This window comes from Limanda limanda, chromosome 5 (genome assembly GCF_963576545.1).
Source record: "Limanda limanda chromosome 5, fLimLim1.1, whole genome shotgun sequence".
Classification (NCBI taxonomy): Eukaryota; Metazoa; Chordata; class Actinopteri; order Pleuronectiformes; family Pleuronectidae; genus Limanda; species Limanda limanda.
Window position 1 is genome coordinate 15,648,906 of NC_083640.1, and position 17,145 is coordinate 15,666,050.

A 17,145-nucleotide genomic window follows, 5' to 3' on the forward strand; every position below is an offset into this window, starting at 1 on the left:
TATCAGGCCTAATTTGAAATTCCAGGTAAATGTTTCCATTCTATAAAGTAACTTCTATTTCTAATTTAAGTTCTGAGAGCCTTTTTTTACCTGCGCCAAGGACATATTTAACATTTGCATTTTTTGTTTGTCAGTTAGTTTACAGGATTACGCAAAAAATAATGCAAACATTTTCCATCAGATATTTTTTGCATGATCCAAGAAAGAACCCAATAAATGCCATTTCTTTACTTTCTGTAAAACTGCGAGATAAGACTTCTTTCAACAGTTTCTATCATTTCCCAGAGAATAATGATACAATGTTGATGAAAAAGAGCAGTTGGTAATCACTCTACTGCCAAAAGAAAAGAACTTTGAAATGCATGTTAATCAAATATTTATTTGTTTGAATCATAAAACACATTCATTAAAATATAAGGTTGTGTCGAACCTGTAACTCTACATGCAGTAACCCTGGTCCCTGTGTGGAATAATTACTTGCAGCAGCCAGTGTTAGAGATATGAAAATAAATATAAGTTTGCTGTGGGTAGAGGAAGCACCATCTTAAAGTTAGGAAGATCTAGTTTGTAGATACTTAGGCGGATTAATATAATGGATCATATATCATACATCAAACAAAACATTACAGGAAGTTGCAGTGAAGTACAGGGTCCAAGTTGCTTCTATCATGAATGTCCCACTTGTCTAAGAAACTGAATTACCAGCCTGGTAATAGAAAGGTTCTGGCAAAGCATCACAGCTACTGTTGCGTGATGAATGTCATCCTTCATTAAATGCACTCAGACTTTTTTACTACCTAAATAACAGTTTAATAAACTAAAATACAATTCAGACTTAAAATCCAAAAGCACATAGGTAGACTCACACGTCATTCATTCAAAAGATTCTTTGCCAAGTTTCAAATAGTCTTTTTTACACTTAGCAGTTAAATGTTGATAATTTCATTTCATTGATTTTGAAAGAGTTTAAAAAGAGCGGGCGCACACACAGATCTAAAAACACAGTTAAGAGCTTGACTATTGGACTTTGTCAATAGTTTTGTTAAAATTCTGCACGACCCTATGAAATCAAATTAACCTGTAATATGTGTAAATATTTGAAGAACTGTATTTGGGTTTTTTCTGTCCAGACTTTACATGTGGGTGGCATACATTAATGTTCAACAATTCAAAGACTTTTGCCCTCCAAGCGAAAAAAAGGGGCTGTGGACATTCTTCTTCATCTTATCTCCCCTATTAATGTTTCACTATCTGTAATAAACCCACAGAGACTAGTGGACTCTGGGTCTGAGTCTCAGGCAATCTGCAGTGAAAAAAAAAAATAACAAAAACCTTCATTGACATGCATAAGGGCTATGCTTAAAAATGTTTTTGGGTACATTTCATTAAATAAATAAATATGCTTGGAGTTATTCAATAATTCCAGTGCAAAAGCACGCATAATGCATGTGCTTCTTTAATTTGTGGGGCAGTGAACAGTATATAGTTTGTTTCACACTTGAGAGGAAAGACATTTTTTCAGAATTAAATAAAAATAGGAAAGAAAAGATCACCTTCTTCACACATGCATTGAGCCATGTTGGTGCATAAAGTCATGGAACTGCATCACCTGTGTTTTTGTTACTGAAAACAATGCCCAGACCTTTCTAACCATCTGACACAGAATTATAAACCTTAAGAGAAAGGAATCAATAAGTATTGTTTATAACCATGGATAGATAGTTTTCACGTAGTTGAGTTTATCGTCAACATATTTGTATAATCCTACTATAGACAGATTATAAATATTCTGCTTGTATTTTCTGGTTACCATCAATCCAAGAACTGCATTATTATTTTTTATATAAAAAGATACCTTCTCACATAAAAGATTCCAAATATACATCAGAAGCAGTGATATCCCAAGAGTTGCATACAGCAATTCTGGTGTGAATATATACAAATGAACATCATCTATTATGTCAACAAACCAATAGAGGAAGATAATGAACTCTTTAAAACAGAAACGCTGACCAAGGAAAAGAAAAGTACAATTAAAAAAAATTGATTGCTTGTGATCATGTCTACGTGCAGAAATGGCAAAGGGGGCTCAGAATGTGTTCTGTGCATTTCATTGAATACAAATGCACAAACCTGTGTGTATACAGAAATGTGTGTGTGTGTGTGTGTGTGTGTGTGTGTGTGTGTGTGTGTGTGTGTGTGCCCGTGGTCAAGCAAAGTGCTGCAGTCACAGCCAGCTGTCAGTGACCATTTATAATAGTCTGTGACGTAGACGCTGTGGCTGGAGATGAGGTGGAGGCGCTGGTGAAGAAGTTGTCCTCTCTCAGCTTGAGATGCTCTGGGAGCTCCAGGTTGACTTTGGCCTCCTCAATGTCGTTGTTGATGGCTGCAATGAGGGCTTCTGTTCAGAAAGAGATGGAGATATGCAGAAGTGAGCTAAGTCAGAGAGCATGCTTGCGTGCTCGTGTGTGTGTGTGTGTGTGTGAAACAGTAAAGTGTCGTACCAAGAGAGTCATAGCTTCTCTCCGGACGGATGTAGCCCACCATGACCACACTGAGAATCTCCCCATAAAAGTCCTCTTTGAATGTGTGAATCACATGAGTCTCCTAGAACCAAAAAAAACATTCACATTAATTCCCACAAGACACAAACGAAGATCAACATTTAGTGCTTCTCTCCAAGTGTTTTCAAGCCAGAATGAAGAAGAACAATTTGCGCTGTGGAAGTAATCAAATAAGACGGCCAGTTTGAAAACAGCGTTTGCACCAAACACTGTATTTAGCACGACTTGCCCTTCAACACAATGGGTTTTCATTTAATACTGGACGGTTTTGCACATGTGCAATCCCCATACTTAAAAATTTACTTTACTTTATTCTTCATCCTAAAGTGTTCACCCAATACGAAATTGCTATCCTTGTAATCCTTGTCGTCTAGAAATACTGAAATCTGAGCCATTTTTGTCTCACATGCTACAAGTGATATTTGTTAGAATAGTTTTTCTTGAACCTTGATGGTACTAACCACAATAATAGGAAGCATATTAAACCCGTTTTGAAATCTAAACTACATTCAAGTGATAACATTTAATTTTACCGTTTAAATGTAGCAGGAAATGAAACAAACCATGACACTGGCAACAATCAGTCCTTTTACCATTCTGCAACCAGAATTCATGTGAAACCAGAAGTGGAACCATGTACACGGATGATCATTTGCCCACATTCACCCTGTAGCTCTGTATGATCTAATCTCAAAACGTGTCATTTTAGTTGCTCAGTTTTTCTTCAATTCTCATGTTTTGTTGCCCTTTGTGAAATCTTACTTGCACTCAGGGCTGTGGGTTCAGATGTGGGCTTGTGACCAGACCATCGCTGCCTTGAAACCACAGGTGGTCAGAGACTGTGACATCTAATAGATTTCCAATGTGAATATTCTCTTTCAGATTAATACAGCGCTTCTCTTGTGCTTACCATGGACTTTTTGGTATTTTTGTAGTAAGGATTCCAGCCAATGCTCATCACCATTTTGTGGAGATCCCCATTACCCACGCAGGCCCAGCCGTAGTAGATTCCTGTGCTGATATCGGCAGGAAGATTGTCCACCACCGAGTCTGGGAAGTTGGCTGGAGATGAGGAAAGAAAAAGTCAGAAAAAACCCAGAAAAAAAGTCTCAGTATGTAACCTCTGCCTGATTAGTGAAATTAAGTTGTTTCTTGCTGGATGGCAGAGAAGATAAAGACTTAGAACACAAACTATTTGGAGAATCATTGAAGTAGCCGTGAAGGACGTGGAATTCATCCACAATATGTTCTATTATATTTGTAGATTTTTTTTTTTTTTTACTAAGTAGATATCATTGTTCCCTTTATAGGAATAAATCAAGTAACTTATGTCCTATTTATAGGGATCTTCATGAGTTGTGTATATTTTCTGTTCACATTCTATATATTGTTTATTACTGATGTATGACTGATACTGGTTCACGATGATATTGCTGCTGTTTCATGGCTCCTCGTTGTGGTGCTACAAAAAAAAGTTAGCTTATATCTTATCTGCCAAGAAGGTTATGTTGCAATGGATTCCTATGAAACTTAGAGTCTAAGATGAAACTTAGAGTCTTAGTTTCATAGGAATCCATTGCAACATAACCGTCTTCTAAGTCTTAGAGGAAGGGTGTGGTGTGAGTCAGGGAGGAACCCATACAATGTTGGTGCTGATCTGGATCTGGGGGCATTATAACTTTTTTTTGGGGGGGGGGGGGGGGGGGGGGGGGGGGGGTAGTATTCCCAGGGAGTGGGAGTAACACGTTTTTCTTTTCTTTTTTGAATCCTGCACATTTGGGGAACTGATCTCAAGGAGTCTGTGAAACTTGGTGCAGCTTGAATGAATGTAAGGGGATGGCTGGGCCTAGGTGTGCGCTCCACTGAGCTGCATGTCAGTTGCAAAGCGCATTTACAAAAATAATTTGGAATGTTTTCTCTGCATCATTGTAGATTTTGGATATTGTGTCTCAATAGCAACACAGTGAGTCTCACTATCACAACAAAAGGCCTTAAATACTCACAAGCCCAGTCCGAATGGGTGAAGGACAACTAAATACAGTCAGTCCCTAGTTTCCTATCAGTATTATGGTCTTCAGCTATAGATAAGATTAGTCTTCTAGTAGACTGGGTGGTGGCAGCTTCAGATCATTCATTTAATCCCTGATTTATCCTGGAGGAGCCTTCGTTACATTATGACCATTATTAAATATCATTGTTGTCCTCATCTCACAAGTTCCACTGTTGGTCAGTTGACGTAAACAAACAAATGTCCGGTGGGTGCGTAAAAACGTGTCGTCATCAATACGCCAGGGCGACTCCAATACCTCACGACAACTGACTTGAGTGAGTGAACAGGGATCGATATCAGCCATCGATCCGCTAACCGATCCACTGACCGATGTTTAGTAACATGTGAGCAGCCGCGAGCTGTCAGTGCTGCGCGGACTTCCTGTCCCCACTCCGGGTTCCTGAGAACGATTCCCGGTGACCTTACGTCACCTGCGCCAGCCAGGATCCAGGTTACAGGGCTCAACACTGTCCGAGGATCCACTCACCTGTGGGAATCCCCAGTTCCTTGCTTCCTCGGCCGAAGCCTCGGATGACCTCTCCCCGGCAGAAGAACGGGAGACTCTTCATGGCTGCTGTCCCGGTGCTGGTCGGCTGCGTGTCCGGTGAACGCAGTGGAATGACCTCGAACGACACAAGGAAGTCGGCGCGGCCACCCAGCCCGCACGTAGCCGTGGGTTAGCTCGGTGAGCTCGGTTAGCACAGGGCTGGAGCCGTGCGGGTGTCAGAGTCCGTCCTTGAGCCGAGGGGACGCTTCAGCCTCCGGGTAGGTAGCTAGAGGTTGGTCAAGTTGAAACGGAGCAGCTGGAACACTTCACAAGCTAAGCGAACCGCTGATAGCTTCCTCAGCCGGTGCTCGACGGGTCTGACTCACGGGTGTTGGCGGGGGTTGAGGGTCACGGTCCCGGCGTGTCTCTGGCTCTCCGGCTGCGTGACGCTGGAAGTTCAACTCGGGGATCGAGGAAGACCACCGATGTTACGTATGTTTTACAAATCTGCGTCCGCTTCTGCTGACGTCATCGACCGCGTGACCACAGGGGGCGTGGAGAGGCATGCTGCTTTCACGTGTCGTAGGAACATTTTCAGCTGGATGTTTTTTTTTGGGGGGGGGGTTATGGGGAATGACGTGGAAATCCGTCAGTAAATTGAAGGGAATCCATGTCGCTGCTGCGCACTGTTCACAGGTCCTGGCTTGTCTCGTCAGGACAACATCGGTTCTCACAGTTTCAAATTGTGGACAGATAAAGACTGAGTTCAGAATGAAATGGGACATGATATATGTATATGTATCATCCATTCGCCCTGTGTGTGCGTTTTTCAATTGAATTTTATTTGTATCGCAAATCATTACTCTTATTATCTCAAGGTACTTTCCCTTGAAACATTCCAATATCAGGTTGCTCAAAGATCCATGCACAAGCCTAGCATGTGCCAGACATGCACCCGGGTCTGATCCTCCTGTGGTGGACCTGCCTCAGACGCGAGTGTCTCGTGATTAAAAGGCTGAAACCTGATGACACTAAGGTACACAACTGAAAATAAGTCCCTAACATCCACTGCTGGTCAATAACATCCAATAACATCAACTGGCAATAGGCAACATTTTTGCGATAGAACGTACAAGGGATAGTCTCCATCTTGTCCCATGTTAAAAAAGGGGAAAGTGTATAGTTTAAAAAGGTATAGAGGTAATGATGTTGATGCCGCATGGCTTTCTGCCATACAAGCCAGTAGCCCAGGGGTGTCCAAACTACGGCCCGCGGGCCAACTGCGGCCCGCCATCCATTTTTAATTGGCCTGTATCAAAGTCTAAAAATATTATGGCCCATTGTATTGCACTTCTTAGTTTAAACACTAGGTAGTGCCAAAGTTACTCCTGACCTGCCAGCTGTCCTTCAGACCAAAGCGAAGCATCACTGCTCCCACTGAGCGCAACATTGTTCCCATTACAGGTGAGTTAAAATATACACACAGTTGTCATTTGTTAATAAGCCCAATTACTTAATAAATCCAGTAAATTAAAGTTGATGACAATTTGTTATCAAGTCCAATAATTTATTTGTCTAATAAGCTTGAAATACCCACATCCCCTATTTCTCTTCTTGTCTCTCCCTTCATACAGGACAATGCAGAGGGATCAGCACCCTAAGAACCAATCTGAGGCTGTCACTGAGAGAATAAGCTCCCAACCTTTTTGGAAAAAATAAAATGAAAATCTACTAATGGAGAGCTATGATGGAGGCTTTTTTTCTTCAAACATGTTCCATTATCAAACGTAATTTACCTGCATTTGATTGATTTTGCCAATATTAGTGCATTAGAAGTGAGGTAGTATACCTTACGTCTAGTGAGTGGCCCAGACCTTCATATATTTTTCTGGATGTGGCCCTCGGGGGTAAAAAAGTTTGGACACCCCTGCAGAAGCCAGTCAGATTTACCTTTTGCCTCAGTGTACCCTCAAGTTCGACCTGAAGGAGGAGCCACAGGCAGCAGGTTCATTCACTCTGCCGTAACTGTAGTGAATGGGGGAGACTGCAGGAGCTCTTTCACTGTCACCTGTGGGTGAGACACAGTCTGAGAATAATCGCTTTATTGGCAGACACCTCTTACGAGAAACAAGTCTCACAAGTTTCTTACAATGAAACAGATGATTAGTTTTCAAATAAAACCGAACTGAAAGCTATTTTGTCTGAGACACACCTTGGATTGGTTCCATGCAGAACCTGACTGCAGCTAAGGGTGGGGGAATGAATATATATGTATACCTTACTTCTACTGAAAGCTATTTTGTCTGAGACACACCTTGGGTGGGGTTAGGGTGAGGGGAATGACAGTAAAGTAAAGTGACACAATGAGTTTCAAATATTTTAATTGGCAATGAGAAAGAATTCTAAAAATAACAGTGACACTTGTTCACAGTGATGTCTCATCTGTGAAACATTCATGTACACATACAGTTAACCCGTACATATGTTTGTTTTCTCTCATGTGTAGATTGTTATGTTATTCATCTAAAAAGAAATAAAATCCCATAGGAACTTATTTGGTGCAATAGAATAATGATTATTCCCTGGGATCCATGTTAGAGCGTTCAGTCAAAGTACCTGTTCCTTTTAGATGTAGTAAAGTAAAGTTATAGTTAAATAGTATTGCTTTTTTACCAGTATTTGATGCCCTGTTAAAGAGTCTTGAGGCTTCACTTAAACCTCCTCATACCCACACACTGATCAAAGATGAGACATTAGAGAGCACCAGGTTTTATTTCGTGCAACAGCAACTTTTCAAACATATTTCAAGGCAACTTGTGAACATCATTAAAAGGTTTATTGGAATAAAGGTTCGACATTTGTAAACAGGAAGTAGCTTTGTGAAGCAGCACAGTGGTGGTATGGGAGGACGTCGTCTCTGTCAGGCCGTCAGTCCTCCAGGAACCTTCAACGCCATCTTGATCACGGACAGATGCTGGATTCCATATTCAGAGAGCAGCGTGAAGTCTCTGTCCAACATCTTGTGAAGATCCGCTGCAGAGCCTCCTCTCCTGCACACACACACACACACACACACACCAGGCGGCTGCTTCCACGAGATTTGCATGTACCCTCTGGAGTGAAGGTTGGAATTTGCACTCGCCTAGGGCTTCCACATAGCATACACATTGAGTCATGCCCTAAGGTGCGTCACTAACATTGGCTTGTGGCCAGGAACACCTGCTAACTGGTGGTTGATAACCTGTTACATTGAAAAGAATGTGTCCTCAAATTTTTTTCAGGCAATTTTACACTAAAAACAAATCAATAGACCAGAACAAGTGCATCCAACCGGTCTGATCACATAAGGTATGGGGAGATGTATAGGATGTAGTCTCTGTCAGGCCGTCAGTCCTCCATAAAACTCTAATCTGACGTGCTGCTGGTAAATTCACAGGTAAGACCCATTTATCTACTCTACTCTTCAGCTCAACCAAAGTAATTGAGTGTTAATTCAGGATTTCTCTCTGACTTTAGCATTAACATATATTCAACAATGCATTGTGTTTGCTTTACACTTATTATGCTTATTATTGAAAGTGGTCTCAGAGTTTTAGACCCAAGTTTTTTTCCCTCAAACACATGGTAGTCAATATGATTAAAAAAAAAAAGAGAGATTAAAGTAAATCTTGTCATAAATTCATAAAGTAAGATGGGTGATATGGTATCTGACTGTACCTTGAATACGAGTTTAAACAAACAATTTAGTAGTACTTGAATGGAACTTACTTACAGCACTTTGTAGTTTGGCTTTCTTGAAGAAACTGTACTTTCTTGATTCTTGTTGTTCTGGGTTTGTACCCTCATGGTTGAATGCACTTATTGTAAGCAGGGCCGGGTCTAGGCAGGGGCAAGAGGGGGCCTGGCCCCCTCAAATAAATGTTGTGCCCCCTCAAACTAAATCCCAATTTATAATAATAATAATATAATAAAGCACAATGCCCCCTCAAGATTTGTGGCTGCCCCCTCATACATGCCTGTCTAGACCCGGCCCTGATTGTAAGTCACTTTGGATAAAACGTCAGCTAAATGAAATGCATTAGAATGGAGTCTTTTTGGTGTAGGGTAGTTGCTGTGAATAAGCCTGTGTTGTACAAAGAGTTCAGTGCCTCAAATAGTGACCTTCACCATTTTACCTTCAAGGTACCGTGGATATATTTAGTTAATGTAATGGTTGACAAAACGGGAGGATTAAATTCTGTTTAGTTAGCATTTTTTTTTAACCTCCAGATCCTAATCTTTGGCCTTTTTCTTCATTTGTGCGTGTGCTGTCTGTCCAATTAAAATTGACAGTTGTATTTGTAATTAATGTGTCAAAAGTATCTCCAGGGAAACGGCAAAATTGCTGCCGGATTCATGAAATGGGCTCTCTCTCTCTCTCTCTCTCGCTCTCTCTCTCTCTCTCTCTCTCTCTCTCTCTCTCTCTCTCTCTCTCTCTCTCTCTCTCTCTCTCACACACACCCTCCACCCATGTCTGGTGGTTACAGCGCTACAATAATATTATTAAAGATAGTACACCATAACACACACTGGTAACAGTTACATCTACGAATAGGTTAAGCCTACACAATTAAAAGGCTGGCACTTTGTGTAAATAAGGTGGCTTGGGATGGATTCAAATTCCCGGCTACAACTACTGTCCCAGTCTGCTCGTGCTTGTGAAACTTTCATGTGAAAACTTATTTTTTAAAGACTGATGAGGAGGAACACACCTTTAATGAAACAAATAATTGTACATGTTGTACAACAGATCAACACCTTGCAAGACACAAATATATTTATAAATAAAACAAAAAGGAAATACAAGTAGACGCACACCAACTATCCCTTTCCAACCATCAGTTAATATATTATTCCCTGATCACTCTCCAAATTGATATCTCTCTCACACACACACACAGAAACCAACACACACATACACATACACATACACACACACACACACACAAACTCCTGCAGACAGAAGAGTTTTTCTGGGAGATCACGACCTTACGCTGTGTATTAACTTCATTGTTGCAGAAGAAGCAACGCCCTGTTTATCCAGAAAAATTAATATGAGTTCAGCAAGTTTTATAGAGAAGATGAGGATGGAAGGATGTCCAATTCATAGTTATTTAATACATTGGGTCAATTGTTGATATACTTTGCATTTAGTTAAAATGGTGTGTTTACATTTTCTTGTGGAATACATCCAGAACTCACACTGCAAGAAGACGTGACAGCTACTCCTCTCCCACAATGAGGCTACTGAAACAAGGCATGTTTCTCCTGATGGTCACCATTGCACTGGGATCACTATGGATCTTCTACCTACCAACTTGCAGTAATCCAGGCTGGAATCCCAGCTCCGTTCTCAGTTACAGCTGGTTGGAGTATACAGACTCTGATGACAGCCCAGAGAAAGTGTGCAACTGCTCAGGTATCCTGCAGGGAGAGAGGGAGGCACTGGAGCAGGCCAAATTACTGACCATCACCAAAGACTTCACCGATAGTGTTCACATCCCTGATGAACATTACATGAATGCAACTGAAGACTGCAGGTGTGTTGCTTTAAACAACAGATTTTAGCCAATATTTGAATATTGAATTCCACTTAAATCACTGAAAGTTCTTTGTTTAATAATGTTTATTTACAGTGCATTTAAATTAAGACGAAAATACTTAACATCCCCGTTGAGCCAGGAAGAAGAGGACTTCCCCCTTGCATACTCTATGGTTGTGCATCATAAGGTATGCAGATTCTAAAGCTTGAATTTTAATTAAAATAAACTTTAAAAGTGGAGTAATCAATTTACTAAATAGTCATCAATCAAAGGAGCTCTTCACCCCTGCTTGTGAATTTCAGTTACGTTCAAGTACACAAAACGGATACATAATTAATATATTTTTGTATATGCTCTTAGGTGCAGAACTTTGAGCGACTGCTGCGAGCCATCTACACACCTCAAAATATATATTGTGTCCATGTGGACAAAAATGCAAAATCCTCATTCTTATTTGCCATCTTGGAAATTACTACCTGCTTTCCAAACATCTTCATGGTCACTCAGCCTGTTGATGTGGTTTATGCTGCCTGGCCACGTGTCCAGGCTGACCTTAACTGTATGGCGGATCTCTATAACAGCAGCACAAAATGGAAATACTTCATCAACCTTTGTGGCCAAGATTTCCCTCTGAAAACCAACTTGGAGATTGTAAGGACACTGCGTTCACTGAGTGGCAGGAACAGCATAAATTCAGAAGAAATGCCTGCAGGTCTAATGCGGAGAGTGAGAAATGCACACAAAATAATAGATGGAAGAATCCAGGTACCTGTTTTACGTTACATATATTTATAAAATTAACATAAGAACTTACTGGTCATCACTTTAGCATTAAATAACAATTTTAAATCCCTCAGGATACAGGAAAGGCAAAGGAGCCTCCTCCCATCAACATACCCATAATGTTTGGAAGTGCCTACATTGTGGTTAGTCGGGGCTTCATCCGCAGTGTGATGGAGGACAGCCGAGTGCTGGCACTGATGGAGTGGGGCAAAGACACCTACAGTCCTGATGAATTTCTCTGGGCAACCATTGAGCGAATGATCGGAGTTCCTGGCTCAAGACGGAACCACAGGAAATATGACATGTCAGACCTCAATGCCATCGCTCGCCTGGTGAAGTGGCAGGGGCTCGAGGGGTCGCAGGATTCACTGGACTCAGCGTACCCAGAGTGTCACGGCAGCCATGTCAGGGAAGTATGCATATATGGTGCCGGGGACTTAAAGTGGATGCTCAAGCAGCATCATCTCTTTGCCAACAAGTTTGACATAGACACAGACCCCATTGCTGTCTACTGTTTGGAGAAATATCTAAGAAAAAGGGCACTGTCTGAGCTACAATAGATATATGGCAGGTTTTTCATAGCAACCAACAATGGCATTCAATTCAAACCTTTATCAATACAGGGAAAGGCCATGTAGCAGCACGTGATTTAATTTCAAGATGTATTTTTCATTTGTTTATAATTCTAGAGTGATGAACACAAATTAAAATGTTTCATTAGTGGCACTATATTATTCAGTCGCATTCAATCACGTCTCTCTGCGATGCACACAGCAGCCAAAGATAATAATATTAATAATAATAATTGTGAAAAGGGAGCTTTCTCCCCCTTTTTTTCATTAGGCGCTGTCTCCCTATATAAAGACATTTGGTAATTTGATTATTATTAGAATTTTGATTATCAATTAGATTATGTAGATAATCTGGTTTTGAGTTGTGTGTTGAATTATTTACAGCATAGATAGATAGGGAAATTAAGTTGTCATAGCAGCCGGTAGACAGTATATAAGAATAGTACAGTATATATAGTATATAATATAACATAATATACATTTATATATGATAGTAATTATACCAATATAAAAGCAGTATATAGTAATAATGGCAGCAACAGTATACATAATAATAATAGTAATAGTGATATAATAATAGTAATTATAACATGTCCACATGTATAAATATGTGTATATAGACTTATGTTTACAAAGAATATACAGAGAGTAAGATATAATATATGATATATAGTAGAGGTATGAATATAAGTATTTGACTATACAATAGGTAATATAATATACTATGAGTGTAAGAATATGTAGACAGAGTGTGCAAAAGACAATATTATTGTATAAAATGATATATAATATCAATATGGTTTATATGAACACATATCACATATGATGTGAAGTAAGTGTATATGGAGCGGAGTGTTGTACAGGGTACACAGTGCAGGAGACAGGTTTAGTGCAGTTCTGTGATGGTGGCTCTGACAGAGGTAGAGGAGTTGAACAGTCTTATTGCAGTTGGGAGGAACGATTTCCTGTATCGTTCCTTAGAGCAGCGGGGTTGAATGAGTCTGTGGCTGAAGCTGCTCCTTAGCTTGTCCAGTGTTTTGTGGAGGGGGTGAGAGGGAATGTCCATGATTGCCAGCAGTTTTGCCAGCATCCTGTCCTCCACCACCTCCTCCAGGGTGACAAGCTTAGAGCCAACCACAGACTCTGCTTTCCTTATGAGTTTTCTCAGTCTGTTGGCGTCCTTTGCCTTGATGCCTGCACCCCAGGACACCACAGCAAAGAAGATGGTGCTCGCCACAACAGACTGGTAGAACATCTGCAGCATCTTGTTGCAGACATTGAAGGACCTGAGCCTCCTCAGGAAGTAAAGGCTTGTTCCTCCTGAAGTCCACCACCATCTCCCTCGTCTTCGCCACGTTGAGCTGCATGCAGTTCTCCCCACACCACTTCACAAAGCGGTCAACCAGGTCCCTGTACTCAGCCTCCCCCCCGCCCTCAACACACCCCACAATGGCCGTGTCATCAGAGAACTTCTGCAGATGACACGACTCAGTGCAGTGCTTAAAGTCAGCAGTGTATGTGGTGAAGAGGAAGGGGGACAGTACAGTTCCCTGGGGGGCCCTGATGTTACTGATCAGACGATCAGACACACAGTTCTGTAATCTCACAAACTGCGGTCTGCCCGTCAGATAGTCATCGACCTGAGTGATGAGGGGAGCACTCACCTGCCTGCCCTCCAGTTTAGCCTTCAGCAGTCTGGGCTGGATGGTGTTGAAGGCGCTGGAGAAGTCGAAGTACATGATCCGGACTGAGGTGTTGGGTCTGTCCAGGGAGGAATAAGCCTTCTGCAGCAGGTAGATGATTGCATCATCAACCCCAACATGGGGCTGATATGCAAACTGCAGGGGGTCTTGTGATGGGAACACCAGCGGCCTGAGGTGTGCCAGGACCAGTCTCTCCATGACCTTCATGATGTGAGAGGTCAGTGCCACCGGCCTGTAGTCATCCAGTGCAGCAGGACGTCCTTTTTTGGGCACTGGGACCAGGCAGGATTTTTTCCAGAGCACTGGCACTCTCTGAAGTTGTAGGCTCAGGTTGAAGAGGTGCTGGAGAACTCCACAGAGCTGGCTGAAGCATCCCTTCAGCACACGAGGGCTGATGCGATCAGGTCCTGCAGATTTCCTCTGTTTGAGCCTGTCCAGCTCTCTCCTCACATGTCTGGCAGTGATGTGGAGTCCAGACTGGGGGGTGGGGGATGTCAGTGGTGGGTTTGAGGGTGGAGGTGATGAGGGTGGTGCAGAGAGGTGTGTGTTGCAGGAGGTGGTGGGGGGCTGTGGGTGATGTGAGGATGTCCTGGGGGTGGGAGGTGTGAGAAGGTCTGTGGTGAAAGCCAGCGGGGGGGAGGTGGTGACGGGGGTGGTGGGGGGCAGGGGGTGATGGGGGGAGGTGGGGGGTTGTTGATCGGAGAAGCAGAGGAGGCAGTGGAGGGTCCGCTGGGGGTGGGGGGGTTGGAGTTGAACCTATCGAAGAAAGTGTTCAGCTCGTTTGCACGTCCTTCATCCCCCGCTGCTCCCCCACCTCTCCTCTGGAAGCCGGTGATCTCCTTCATCCCACTCCAGATGTCCCTGTTGTTATTGTCTTCCAGTTTGTGCTCCAGTTTTCTCCTGAAGTTGTCCTTGCTCTCCCTGATGCTGCGCTTGAGCTCCCTTTGTACACGTTTGAGTTCTGCTCTGTCCCGTGATCTAAAGGCCCTCTTCTTCTCGTTGAGAAGGGCCTTCAGGTCGCTTGTTACCCACGGCTTGTTATTTGGGTAACAGCGAACCTCTTTAGTGGGGATGGTGTTGTCAATGCAGAACCCAATGTACTCAAAGACACAGTCAGTCAGGCCATCAATGTCCTCACCATGTGGCTCATACAGAGCATCCCAGTCTGTGGCCTCCAGCGCTCCACGCAGTGTTTCCATGGCCTCAGGAGACCATTTCCTCACTGTCCTCACTCTGACTGGGTGCTGCTGAACCACAGGCTTGTATGATGGTGAGAGCAGGACTAGGTTGTGGTCTGAACTGCCCAGTGGTGGCAGGGCAGTGCAGCTGTATGCATCCTTAACATTTGCATACAGCAGGTCCAAAGTCTTATTTTCGCGTGTGGCACATTTGACAAACTGGAAGAAGGTTGGGAGTGTGGATGAGAGGGAGGCATGATTAAAGTCACCTGTGATTATGATGAAGGCCCCGGGGTGTTGTGTTTGTAATCCTGCAGTCACAGTGTGGATGACGTCACACGCGGCTTCCGCGTTCCCGGATAGAGGAATGTAAACAGTGATGGCGAAAACACTGGAAAAGTCCCTCGGCAAATAATACGGACGAAGTCCGACGGCGACGAGCTCGATGTCCGGGCTGCAGACACGCTGTTTAACCGTGACGTGCCCGGGGTCCGTGATGTTGCTCTATTTGATTGTTGTTTTTCCAGATCTGTGAATGTGGTCAGATCAGCAGGTCGATCAGGGAGAGGTGTGTAGGATCAGGTCTCTGAGAAAGGAGGGGCTGGGCAGACCTAAGGTGACAGAGATTGGATGACGTGTGCTGCATTAGTTGACATCTCAGTCAACCTATTGCATTTATCTGCTGAATGTTTGCAGATAGGTTGAATTGATCGGTCAGCAGTAGCCCAGGGTCTTGTACTGAGTGTGGTTTCTCTTTGTCTTTCTCAGTAGCTCAACTTACACTTACCTGCACAGATTGTATGTTCCAGGCAGGTGAGGCTATAAAGCCAGTCAGTAGTGAACGGCGGAGACAGGAGTTGGCAGCTTGCGGTGAGGCTGCAGATTTTTCTAGTGTGTTTCTGTTTTTCTTTCTCTGGTATGATTGGGTTTTTTTTTGTTGCATTTCCCAGAAATATTTTTGTCTTTCTGTTGTAGAACCTTTTTGTTAATAAAATGCAAAACATTTTCATCTTCTCCTGCTTCTTCAGTATTACTTTTTTTCAAGTTTAAGTGCCATATTGCACCCTCTGCCTCTATCTGGGGGTTACAGCAGTACAATAATATTATGAAATATATATTACAACCATAACATACCTTGAAAAACATTGTAATTCCTCCTTGAAGAACATAGTGGCCAAGTTTATAACTAGACAGGTAACAGTTACATCTACTATTAGGTTAAGTCTACACAATTTAAAGGCTGGCGCTTCGTGTAAATAAGGTGGCTTGGGATGGAGTAAAATTCCCGGCTACAATTATTATCCCAGTCCACTTGTGCTTGCGAAACTTTAATGTGAAACCTTTTTTTTTAAAGACTGATGAGGACGAACACACCTTTAATGAAACAAATCATTTTACATGTTGTACAACAGATCAACACCTTGCAAGACACAAATACATTTATAAATAAAACAAAGAAAAAATAAAAGTAGACACACACTGACTGTCCCTCTCCAACCATCAGTTAACATAGTATTCCCTGATCACTCCCCATATTGTTTTCACACACACACACACACACACCCTGGACAAATATGATTAAAGAACATTAGTACACAGTTCTACATCTGAGTGAGTAATCAGATCAGAATAATCTGAAAGGATGCAACTGAAGGCATGCAACACATTACTGCAGCTATGGTAACTGCCTGTATGACATCCCCAGATTGTTCACAGTGATATACAATGCTAACAGAATAGCCAATTCGTAGCCTTTATAAGACAAGTTTAGGGTGTGATACCTATATAATAAACTATTCAAAAAGCAGTTTTAAGTTCTGTTTCATATCATTACAAACTGCAGGCTTGAATTGGAATCTTTATTGTCCACACATTTAAAATTCCAATTCAAGCCTGCAGTTTGTAATTGTGGGTCATACATTTGTAAACCTTGAGTGTCTGAAATTAGATTCTACATCCTGTAACGTTACAGTCTATTGACAGTATTAATCCTAACTGTTCAGGAAACATAAATGTGTATTTGAGAGCAGATGGGCAGTGTTACAACTACTGTTATGTCGTATTAATGTGTTATTACCAAGCCTGTTAGTAATTCCTCCAAAGTGAATTAAAGAATAAAACAGTTTAATCACATATGAAGTCAACCCCCCAGAAACTAATAAATGGCGAACACAATCAATTGCTTTGTAACATACAGTATTACAGAACAGTGACACTCTCAGTCAC

At 42.2% G+C, this 17,145-nt stretch overlaps 2 protein-coding genes and 1 long non-coding RNA gene across 3 annotated transcripts; 2 read left to right on the top strand and 1 right to left on the bottom strand.

Moving 5' to 3' along the window:
- Positions 1 to 359: 359 nt before the first annotated feature.
- rfk (riboflavin kinase) lies at positions 360 to 5,631 on the bottom strand. The gene is made up of 4 exons (XM_061071209.1): positions 5,102 to 5,631; positions 3,475 to 3,626; positions 2,505 to 2,607; positions 360 to 2,401 (listed from the first exon to the last, which is right to left on the bottom strand). Exons 1-4 carry the CDS (start codon positions 5,181 to 5,183, stop codon positions 2,241 to 2,243), a joined length of 498 nt encoding a protein of 165 aa, XP_060927192.1. The 5' UTR covers positions 5,184 to 5,631; the 3' UTR covers positions 360 to 2,240.
- A 186-nt stretch (positions 5,632 to 5,817) lies between these two features.
- LOC133002483 (uncharacterized) lies at positions 5,818 to 6,840 on the top strand. The gene is made up of 2 exons (XR_009678259.1): positions 5,818 to 6,565; positions 6,736 to 6,840. It is a non-coding gene; the product is annotated as an uncharacterized LOC133002483 (long non-coding RNA).
- A 3,538-nt stretch (positions 6,841 to 10,378) lies between these two features.
- Positions 10,379 to 12,026, top strand: LOC133002301 (beta-1,3-galactosyl-O-glycosyl-glycoprotein beta-1,6-N-acetylglucosaminyltransferase-like). The gene is made up of 4 exons (XM_061072081.1): positions 10,379 to 10,680; positions 10,777 to 10,870; positions 11,044 to 11,448; positions 11,541 to 12,026. The coding sequence occupies exons 1-4, from the start codon at positions 10,379 to 10,381 to the stop codon at positions 12,024 to 12,026; spliced, it is 1,287 nt and encodes a 428-aa protein (XP_060928064.1).
- Positions 12,027 to 17,145: the final 5,119 nt, after the last annotated feature.